General features: G+C 44.9%; 1 protein-coding gene across 1 annotated transcript in view; it reads left to right on the top strand.

Annotated features, from left to right (window-relative positions):
* Nucleotides 1-10,547, top strand: part of siah2l (seven in absentia homolog 2 (Drosophila)-like) — a 28,547-nt gene extending 18,000 nt beyond the window's left edge. The window contains exons 2-3 of the mRNA XM_005949783.3: nucleotides 8,442-8,621; nucleotides 9,177-10,547. Of these exons, the coding sequence (XP_005949845.1) occupies nucleotides 8,442-8,621; nucleotides 9,177-9,548 (552 nt within the window). The 3' untranslated portion in view covers nucleotides 9,549-10,547. The remainder of the gene's footprint in view (nucleotides 1-8,441; nucleotides 8,622-9,176) is intronic.
* The last annotated feature ends 57 nt before the right edge of the window (nucleotides 10,548-10,604 follow it).

Here is a 10,604-nt window from a genome sequence, read left to right as displayed (position 1 = left end):
GCATAGCAGTGTAAATGTATGCTATGTCTTCTAATGATGCTGCCTAAGGAAAGCATGTATAATGTAAACAGAATTGGTCCTAGCACTGAACCCTGTGGAACTCCATAACATAACGTAACATGTGTCATGTTTTAAAGAGCACAAAAACTTTACACTTCCTTCAAACGTTTGTTGAGTCTTGTTATGAATCAAACGCACCTCACGTAGTTCAGTTTGAGGCAAGATGGCTGAAAGAGAAGCTCGATCTACAAGTTGCAGTGATGCGTGTCCATGTGTCTTTCACGTCGTAAACATCTGACTGTTCAGATTTTGTCTCTAGTATAATGTCCTCTGAGCGAGCGTATGTTACACTAAACAAAGTAGGGAATGAACCAACACTGAGCTTATGGACTGTAGTGTACACCAGAGCTTTTCAAAAGCTTACTGTAAAGTTGTGCTGCACGTGAAGCCGGATTGCGACAGTTCTCGCCGGTATCGCTGAGCTACGTCTGCGCGAATTTCCTCGCTCGGTGGTTGGATCCTGTAGCGTTGGTCGTCCTTTTTGTTGCAATCTTGCGTCTTTCCGCCTTGAACTGTGAGGTCCAGTTCATGTGTTACTTCACTGATCATGGTCGCAGAGTGAAGCAGGAAATACCAGCTGCAATGCAAAGGGTGAAGCTGGTGTTCATCCAAAGGACTGGGGCCTCGCTGCAACGTCAGTTGAATATGTCTTTGGCAATTAACGCATCTGCAGAGGTGCACCTTTTCATGTCAGAGCTAATACCATACCAGTCGCATCGTTTTTTCCTCACAAGGTCTTGAAAAGACCACGAGCATCATCTGATTCTGCAGCGTACTGGCGGTTACATCGGCCTACAGACCAACTGCTTCATTCGACTAAATCTAAACCGCAAGTGAACTAAAGAAACACTGCTTTCAACCAGAGGCAGGAAGACTGTCTGAAAGTATCTGATAAGGCAATGGAGGTTAGTTGATGTGCTTTAGCTTACTGCAAAGTTGCGGTTGTGAGAAGTGTCGGTAGAGCAAAGGTGCTATGGCGTATGTCTTAGTCTAATAATAAGGTGAAAGGGTCTCTTCTTGACTGCAGGTGTGCTGTGGGTTTACAATGTTTGAGCATGACTGCTTTAGGAGGCTTTATCAACGTCTTAGGATGTGGCTGCATCTCTCATAGAGATAATCACTGAGGTATACACATTTTCATAACTTCTAAGATATGTGCAGAGTTTGATAAGCTTGTCAGGCTCCTTGAAGAGATGACTAAAAATAAAAAAGAATAAAGGGGTCTAAAAATAGGCTTTGTTGAAATGGAGAGACAAAAGCCACCTTTGTGAGGCGAATGACAAATCCAGAGTTGGTTAAGTGAACCAGAGTCCCAGCTCGTATTTAGATGCCGTTCACTGTGCACATATGTGTCTGTAATCACAAGCAGCATCCTCAGGCAGGTGGTGAACAGCCGGCAGGAATACCAAAACCATTATCCTGAACCACAGCGCCCTTCATCGTCTCACCAATCCCAACAGAACAGATTCATCAGATCTGCACCGGCTGAAGCAGCAGCACAGCCAGGAAAGCACTCAGCTGAGCCCAGCACGATCAATACCAATCAGGCTGAAAGGATCAGAGAGGCTGAGCGAGACGTGCTGCTAAACGAGTTAGGGGTAAAGAAGCCTCCCTCCTCTGCAGTCGGGTTTTTATTAGGAACAAATGAGTCCAGTAAGTTTGACTGAGATCGATGATGAAATGAGGTTAATGGATGTGAAGATTTAGCTACCCTAAAAACCAGCCTTGATGGTCGAGGGTGGAGTTTGATACCTCGGCTGCACAGAGCTGGTTTTCTCTTTTATGGCTGACTGATAATCAAAACATGACTCAGCAAATGAAAAAAAACTTTAAGACCACAAAGATGAAATTCATCGAACATAATGAGACACTTATATTTACAGTGCAGCTTTTCACTGCAGCTACCTGAGCACATGTTGGCTTTAAAGGAAATGTGCTGGTTTGAATCACATCTATTTATCTGCTTCACACACAAGTTGTCCGTGGTGTTCCACGGGGTTTGTGCTTCGACCAACAGGTTTTTCATCATCCATGCTTCCTCTGTGAGAAAACCCTGCATACATTTGGTTTGCCCGTAACTCTCAGTACATACTTTTAAACCCAACAGTTTACTCTACAGTTTTGGTTTTCCTGTACATGACAGATGTTGATTCATCAGATTCACAGCAGACTAATGCAGAGATCTTCAGCCTGTGTTGGTCAGGACTGCGAGGTGTTTCCTGACAGCAGGTTGTGCCGTCTGAGTCCTGATGAGACGCTGCACAGGTTTTGTTCTAAATCCTCTGCTAAAACAATCTGGATAAGAGGATTCCTGCCTGCTGTGTGTTTGGCACAAAGTGACAAAATGTTCTGACCTGTTCTAAATCGAGTCCTGAAAATTGATCGTGGAAATCAGGTCGTTGTTTTTAGTTCTGCTCATATCTGCGTTTTGGCTTCAGAAGGTGGTGGACATGTTTTCTGGGTTTTGGACAACAGATGAATATTCATATTACATTTTTTTTATAGGTTGTAGTTAATAAATCACAATTTCAACTAAGTAATCATTCCAAATAAATAATCTAAACCCAGGACAAATGAAGAACAACTCATGTAAGTTTATAAATGAGCTTACAAGTTAATAATTCAGAGAGCTGCGCTTGTTACATCTGAACCAGCAGTTTGCTTTAATGAATAGAAGTCGGTTAATGTGGGCTTTGTGTCTGCTGCCCTTTCCAGGAAGCCGCTGCTGTGTTTTGACCCGCAGATCGTAAATATTTAATCACTGAGTAAAGCTCCTGCTGAGCAGCGATCGAGGACTTCGCCTGCAGTGGCTTCATGCCTGCTACATTATTCTGATCATTAATGCTGTCGAGGCTATTTTGTGTCCCTTGGTTATCGATTGTCTCTAGAGCTGAACTGTCTCTTTGGTGGGGTTGCATTGAGATGACATCCATACACCAAACTCTCAAGTTACTAAAAGCTCTATGAACAAATGGGGTGCTGTAATAGTGTTACCCACAGGAAGTGGCTAGTCAGCGTATTCTTCGCCAACTGGTCAACCCATCATAGCATATTTAAGTTTATCACTGGTTAATTTATCATCTGCTCTCAGTTTAGATCCAGGTAACCTGGATACCCCAGAAACATCCATAGGAGGCATCAGCATAACCTTCAGTTGGGGGGAAAATTCAAACTACGTTATGCAGATTGTCTCTCAGAAATGGGAGTCTGAAGGAAGCTAACGAGCCAGATCTGGTTGAATTTGTCTGAAAAGTCTCATTTCATTGAGAGCTTTTGTTTAAAGCCTGGACTTAGTTGAGAAACTGAGTGAAACTGTCAGTTTGTTGGTTAGTCATCGGTTACTGGAAAGAGGAGCTCTAGTCCTCACAGGCTTGAACTGGGCTCCTGGTCATGAGTCTGATGCTGTCTCCTGACCTCGCAGCAGGTTGTGCTGCCTGTTGTAGTAGACAAGTGTTTCACCAGATCTGTGTTAACACAAACAGGAAGTGGTTCGTGTTATACATTAGTGAATAAATGGAGGATCATCCTGTTTTCTCCTCCTGCAGATGTGTAGGTGTGCTCCTTATCCATCCTGACAGCCAGACCCTCTCCAGCAGTCGCCTTCCAGACGTTAATCTACTTATCGTGCTGCCGACTGAGATAACGCTCAGTCTCTGACAGCAGTTCTTCAGGCTTAGCCAAAACCGGTTATATCCTATTTTATTAACAGAGCGTGTTTGAGGTTTGTTTATTGTGTTTAGGCAGCAGAGTGATGCTTTACAGCTTAAATGATTACTACACTGGCCAGAATGCCTCAATAATGAGCTTCAACAAAGGCAGATCTGCTGTCAGACATTTTATCCTCACTGTATTATAAGCACACATTAGCAGAAATCACAGCGTCTTGTTTGGCGTGAGAATGTTTCGTTGGGTGGAGACTGTAGCGGCTGAAGCTCAGGAGGCTAAATATGTTCCACTTTATCACCAAAGAGTTCTCTGAGCGTCCTGAGGGTAACAACCTGCTCCCCATCCTTCAAGAACAGCAAAGCTTCAGAAGCTTTTTTCTTTTGCATTTACACCAGTTGCATTGAATCAGTGGGAATGCTGGCGTTTGCCGTGTCACTGACACTGAGGACAACATGATCAGAGCTGTGAGTTTGGTCCGTTTCATTTTCTCAGCTCTCTCAGCCACAGCAGACCTGCTCCACTCGAGGACCAGAGATCCAAAACAAGCTTGAAACTCCCCACGCCAAACTCAACCCACCTCATTCCCAATGTAGCAAAGCGTGAACGTGAAGCTGTTAATTCACCGGTTGCTCTGCATTCCTGCTTGACCTCCAGCTCTGAGCTGTGCGTGACTCATAACTTAACAAGAGTTTTAACGACTGTTAGAAAAATTAGCTAATTTCTAAATCGACTGTCAGGCAGAGCCAGGACTCGCTGGAGGAGGCTTCCCTGCTTGGACCGCTGCCCCGGTGACCTGGCCCCAGATAAGCAGGAAAAAAGGATGGATGGAACTCCGACACTAAATATCAGTTACTCCTAAACTTGAATTGTACTTCTGCATCGGGTTCATGGCTAACACCAGAACCAGAACCCCAGTTTAACCCTAACCTAAAACCTTTTACATAACCTGATGTGCATCTGACTACACATTAGGCCGACACATACCACGGCAACTTGGATGGCGTGAAACGTTGCTGTGTGGGAGTTAAAAGGGTTTTGTGGTTAATGCGTGAGTTGGATGTAGATTTGCTGCAGGAGTCTAAATGAAGTCTAGAGACTGAGGAAGGAACTAAAAACTAGAGACGGACCGATCCGATATCACGAATCGGTCCGATACTGACCTAAATGACTGGATCGATATCAGAGAGAAATAAAAAATGTAATCCGATCCATTAAATATCATCAAAGCACCTCACAAAACTTGTGACATGGCGTAACTCTGCTCATAACCGTAGCACGTCGCAGCAGTGTGCTCACGTGATAGAGCGGCTGTGGCGTGCGAGACCTGGTTGAGCATTCGGAGCGTCGCTACCAAACCAGCATTTCATCTCCGAGGAAGATATCCCAGAGAAGTAAAGCAAGTGTGTAAGTTCATCTCTGAATGTCTGTAAAGCATTCCAGTGTTAAGCTTAACAACCGATATATGGAGCGACTGCCTCTCTCTCTCCTGCTGCTACTTCAATCGTGAAACTGATCACTGATCAGCTGATCGGCTTTTCTGTCGTGAGTCCGTCTCTCTTGTTTGTTTTTGGTCCACTTTGCACCAGAAAGAGGAAACCAGCGGCTGAACAACAGCAGCACGTTTAAGCTTGATCAGCTGTTGTTAGAATGTATTTAATATTACTTTCTACACCAGGATCTTTTTCTACAGCTGACGTAACTGTGCAGGGGCGGAGCTAGCAAAGTTTAGCCAGGGGGGCCGATAGGGCATGAACAGGGAAAAGGGGGCACAAAGACATACTTTTCTTTCTTTTTCTGTCATGTCCAGCTTTTAATAAATAATTATCTGAATCTTACAACCAAAGTTTTCATCTGATGTAAGATGTATAGAAGTGCATTACTGTAACTATTAAGTGCAATACTAAGCTGTAGTACTTTTTGCTTTTGGAAGGCACCACCTGTGCAGTCTGCAGTTCTGTTGAAGTAAGATGTTGAATTGATGGAAAAATAATTGATTTATGTGCATTTTTTTTTAGACATGCATTAAATTAAAGTAGATTATGTTGATTAAGCATCACGAGGCGGAGGGTGGGGGGTGGTTCCCTATGGGTTTTTTTGGGGGGTTTTTTTTCTTGCTGCGAGTGGGCGACCCTATTAGTTAGGTTAAATATTTAGGCTTAATATTTCTGCTAAGTACTCTTTAAAATACCAGAATAGGGAGGATGGTGCAGGTTTAAGTTCATTAAACTGATGAGTGTTGCTGAATTATGAAATATTTTGGGTGCAGTGTGTTTTTTTTTTGCATACAGGTATAACAGAATAGCTTTAATGTTTTGTTTTTTTAAAACTTGAGTATGAACTTATACAAAATGCAGCAAGATATTAAAAACACACTATATCGGATTCATATCGGTATCGGACATGAAAAAGTGGTATCGTGCCATCTCTGCTAAAAACCAAAATCCCTGAAAAACAGACCAGAGGCAAAACAGGTTTACCTGGTTCTTGCTTGAACATAATCATTCATGATGGACACAGAAAAATTGCCCAGCTGATGGGAAGAGGAGGAGCAGAACATAAAGTTCAAGAAAAACTTTGTGTTTGGTGTGAACGTACTGATGGTTCTTAAGTCCTAGAGAAACACTCAGTCATACTTTACTTTGTACTTTTGTGTTGAGTCTACGGAGTATCCTGGTGGCGATCGTGGCTCAAGAGTTGGGAGTTCGCCTTGTAATCGGAAGGTTGCCGGTTCGAGCCCCGGCTCGGACAGTCTCGGCCGTTGTGTCCTTGGGCAAGACACTTCACCCGTTGCCTACTGGTGGTGGTCAGAGGGCCCGGTGGCGCCAGTGTCCGGCAGCCTCGCCTCTGTCAGTGCGCCCCAGGGTGGCTGTGGCTACAATGTAGCTGCCATCACCAGTGGGTGGATGACTGGATATGTAAAGCGCTTTGAGGTCCTTGGGGACTAGTAAAGTGCTTTACAAACACAGGCCATTTACCATATCCTGAAACCCTTACGCAGAGCTTACTCCATAACCTGACTTGCACTCTCAGTACAGCTAATGTCACGTTGGCACAGCCCACAATTACTGTGATTATTTCCTCACATTATTTCCTCACATTTCCAGCTGCTTCTGTCACCATTTTTCACCTTGATCGGCAGAATGGATCAGTTTGAACTGACTAATGTATAGTATGAATGTAATGTAAGTGCTACAGTTGAACCTTGTGTAGGCTACACCGATGTAGAAGTTGAGCTTAAGAAGAGTGAACTATCTCCAAGACTTAGAAGAACTATGGAAAAAGGTCTCAAAGTTTGAAGAATCTTAAAATGAGATCATGCTTTAGCTGAACAAAGTGGCCAATGAGACCTGAGACGTGCTTCCTGAAGTTTAAAAATCTTCGGGGCACACGTCTGCCCCATTCCAGCACCGCGTTAGTAAGACTGGGAAAGATATGCCATTGAACATCAGAGACATGGAACAGATGTCCGTTCTGCATCTGGGATCCTGTTTTCTGTTCAAAGCTACTCTCCTGCATATATTTGATGTATAAATAATGGATCCATATCTCGATGATGTGCTGTGACAGCTGGGTGCAGAGCGTGTACTGTGTGGTGTTCCGGTGTCAAACCACCCAATCAGCAGTCATCTTCTGAACACGCCGTTCTCGTCTGGATGTGTCTCCCCTCATGTTTATGGATGCTCTCCCAGCACGCCAAAACCAGGGGGCGATGTTCAAACGGCATCACTAACGACATCGTCCGCTTCCCCCGAGAGCCTTCCCGTCTCCCTGAGCTCCTCACCGCCTCGCTGTTTTCATACCTCATTTACTGCCTTCCTCATCACTCCCCCCCCTTCATGCCCCGCTATAAGCTCCGTCTGTCTGTAGTCAGTCTGTTGTTGGAGATGAAACGGGATGAGGGAGGGAGAGTCTCACCGCTGTGACCTTCAGCGTTTCAGAAAATGAAGGAGACAGCTGCAGCCATTACAGTAACGCACTCCTGTCTGCATAAAGGCAGCAGCCATCGGCTGTCTTTATATCCCAGCTTCTTAATTCATCCAGAAAATTTAAATTACTCCTCATTTAATGTCCTCTGAGCCGAGGCAACAGTTCAGACATTTATCAGGAGGAAAAATGTGGAAATGGCAAAACATCAGTACAGAAGCATCAATGAACCGCTGAAATGAAAAGTGGTTTGTGTTGGACCTGGACTAACACAACAATGTTTCAGTTTAGTTTTTAAAACGAACCAAACTAACAATGACCAAAAATATTACAACTTTTCTGTGTTTATTCTGTTTTAAGCACACAGCGTAGTTTTAACTGTAGAAAGTATAAATGTTGTTACTTCCTCAAGATGAGTGTTTACGCTGAACCTGGATGGCGAGGGCCGGATCTCAACAAGAAACCGTACGATGGCAGAAAAACTGTACGTTAGCCAGTGAGCATAACCATTCTTTGACTCTAATGGACTTTTATTAAGTATGATCTGAGTGAGTCCATGAACTCATCAAAGCGGTAACACCGGTCATGGCCAAGGGTCATTTTCCCCGTCATGTTACAACATTGAAAAGAATGCAAGTTTAAGGCACTTCCACATTAGATCAAGTAGATTGTCAGTGAGGGAAAAAGGTCAATTTCCTTGATGTAATATTCATGTGAGATGCGACTTTCCTTCAGCAGCTGATGTTTCAGGTCGAGCGTGCCTCTAACTGTGTTGTGTGTCCTCCCTGCAGTATTCGTCAGCCGGCTGCCCGCTGTCTCTTCACCACAGCGAGAAGCCCGATCACGAGGAGGTGTGCGAGTTCAGGCCGTACACCTGCCCGTGCCCAGGAGCCACCTGCAAGTGGCATGGCTCACTGGAGGCCGTCATGCCTCACCTCATGCACGCTCACAAGTCCATCACCACGCTGCAGGTCAAGATCCAAACTTTGATTCTACAGACACACAGTATGGGGTAGAAACACGGGCAAAGTGGGAACCATCTTTGTTTGCAGCCTGTCCTTCTGACTGTTTCTGCACTTTGGGGCTTTAACACAATGCATCCACAATGAATGTCGAGCTGTCATGTCAGCGTTCCAACCGTTAACCAGTGTAAAGCCCTGCATTCAGTCTCAGTGGAACCTCTGAATCAAACAAAAGCGCCGTTTGAAGTAACCAGCAGATTTAACTACTCACCAACTGAACATGCAGGATGTAGTTGGAAGCAGCTAGGAGAGATTTCAGGACATCCTACACATCAGGTGTACAAGCTGCTGAGACAAACAATGTAAATTATTAAGGAATCCTCAGCAGCGAAACAGAGAAACACGGCACTGTGTAGAAACGGGATCACAAGTGTTTCACCTTTTCTGCTCACGTCTCTGACACCACAGCACTTCCTGGTTCTTCAGCTTTTTTCCTCATGATTTCAGGTGTGAAGTGTGAAAACGTTGAGTTCTTCCTAATCGGTACTTGTTTCCGTGCTGCAGGGGGAGGACATCGTTTTCCTGGCGACAGACATCAATCTGCCGGGCGCCGTCGACTGGGTGATGATGCAGTCATGTTTCAGCCACCACTTCATGCTGGTGCTGGAGAAGCAGGAGAAGTATGAAGGTCACCAGCAGTTCTTTGCTGTCGTGCTGCTCATCGGCACCCGGAAGCAGGCCGAAAACTTCGCTTATCGCCTGGAGCTAAACGGCAACCGGCGCCGGCTCACCTGGGAGGCCACGCCGCGCTCCATCCACGATGGCGTGGCCGCCGCCATCATGAACAGTGACTGCCTGGTCTTCGACACCTCCATCGCCCATCTGTTCGCTGACAATGGTAACCTGGGGATCAACGTCACCATCTCCATGTGCTGACTGAGCCGAGGGGAGCCTCCTGCCGAGGGAGGAGTTTAGGAGGTGCAGAGTGCACCTGCTGACAGCCTCAGTTGGAGTCGTTCGAGGAGTCGGCTCAAACAGTCAGCAGCAGCCCTTTGACCTCTGTGGTCAGCTAACGATGGACGTGGGGCAGAATGTCCTTTGGTTACCTGTCTGGAAACGAGGGCGTCACCTCGAGCCTCCAACACTCTGCTCGATGGAGGAACGGTCGGATCTGCTGGTTCGACCGCAGCCAGGACGTCTGGCCTGGTTAGAGATTAAACTCCCGAGGACTCGGTCCTCATTGGTGGAAACAAACACTTCTCTCTGCCGAAGCAGCTCCCCCTTCCTGCGTCGGGTTAATCGGCTTCCTGTCAGGCCGGCGTGTTCACAATATTCTGCTCTGCAGTTCTGGTGCTATCAGACTGAGTTTACGTTCTTCACCAGCAGAGGCCAAATACACCACGACTGTTACGACATTCACAGTTAATGGTTCAGGAAACGCTCTGATAAGTTTACAGAGAGATTCTGAACATGCAGAGTTCAGCCGTGGCTTCTTTATAGGTTAATGTGCAGATTATTTATTGTTTAGGCTTTTTTGTTGAAAGGAAGTGGAGAATGTAAAGATATTTGCTTTAGTATCACATATAACAAAGAAATCATCCAGTGATTATAGGACAGAGCGGAAAATGAGTCGAACCTTGTTGCCAACAGACCAAAAATATTCAGGAAATATTATTCAAGGTGAATTTGACTTATTTCAATAATCTCTGTGCACTGAAGGAGTTGGTGAAAACTATCTACATGTCCATAGAGGTGAGGCATGTGAACATGTTTATTTCTGCTGTAACGTTTTAGTATGAAAGAGGAAAAATGTCATTTTAAGACTGGAATTTAAAGCAAAATGAGGAATTAGACACTTTTAATCCGAGGAAAATGTTTGTCTGATTCGTTAGTTTTCTTTGTCACGTGTCAGTAAATTAAAAACTGTCATTCTCATTGGCTGTTTCCTCACACTTTTTTAAACCTTTTTGATAAACTCAGTAAAGAAAGGGC

This window comes from Haplochromis burtoni, unplaced genomic scaffold, assembly GCF_018398535.1.
Source record: "Haplochromis burtoni strain Fernald_Lab_line unplaced genomic scaffold, NCSU_Asbu1 Contig_688, whole genome shotgun sequence".
Classification (NCBI taxonomy): Eukaryota; Metazoa; Chordata; class Actinopteri; order Cichliformes; family Cichlidae; genus Haplochromis; species Haplochromis burtoni.
The sequence above is the reverse complement of the archived record's forward strand: the minus strand, read 5'-3'. Positions and strand labels throughout refer to the sequence as shown.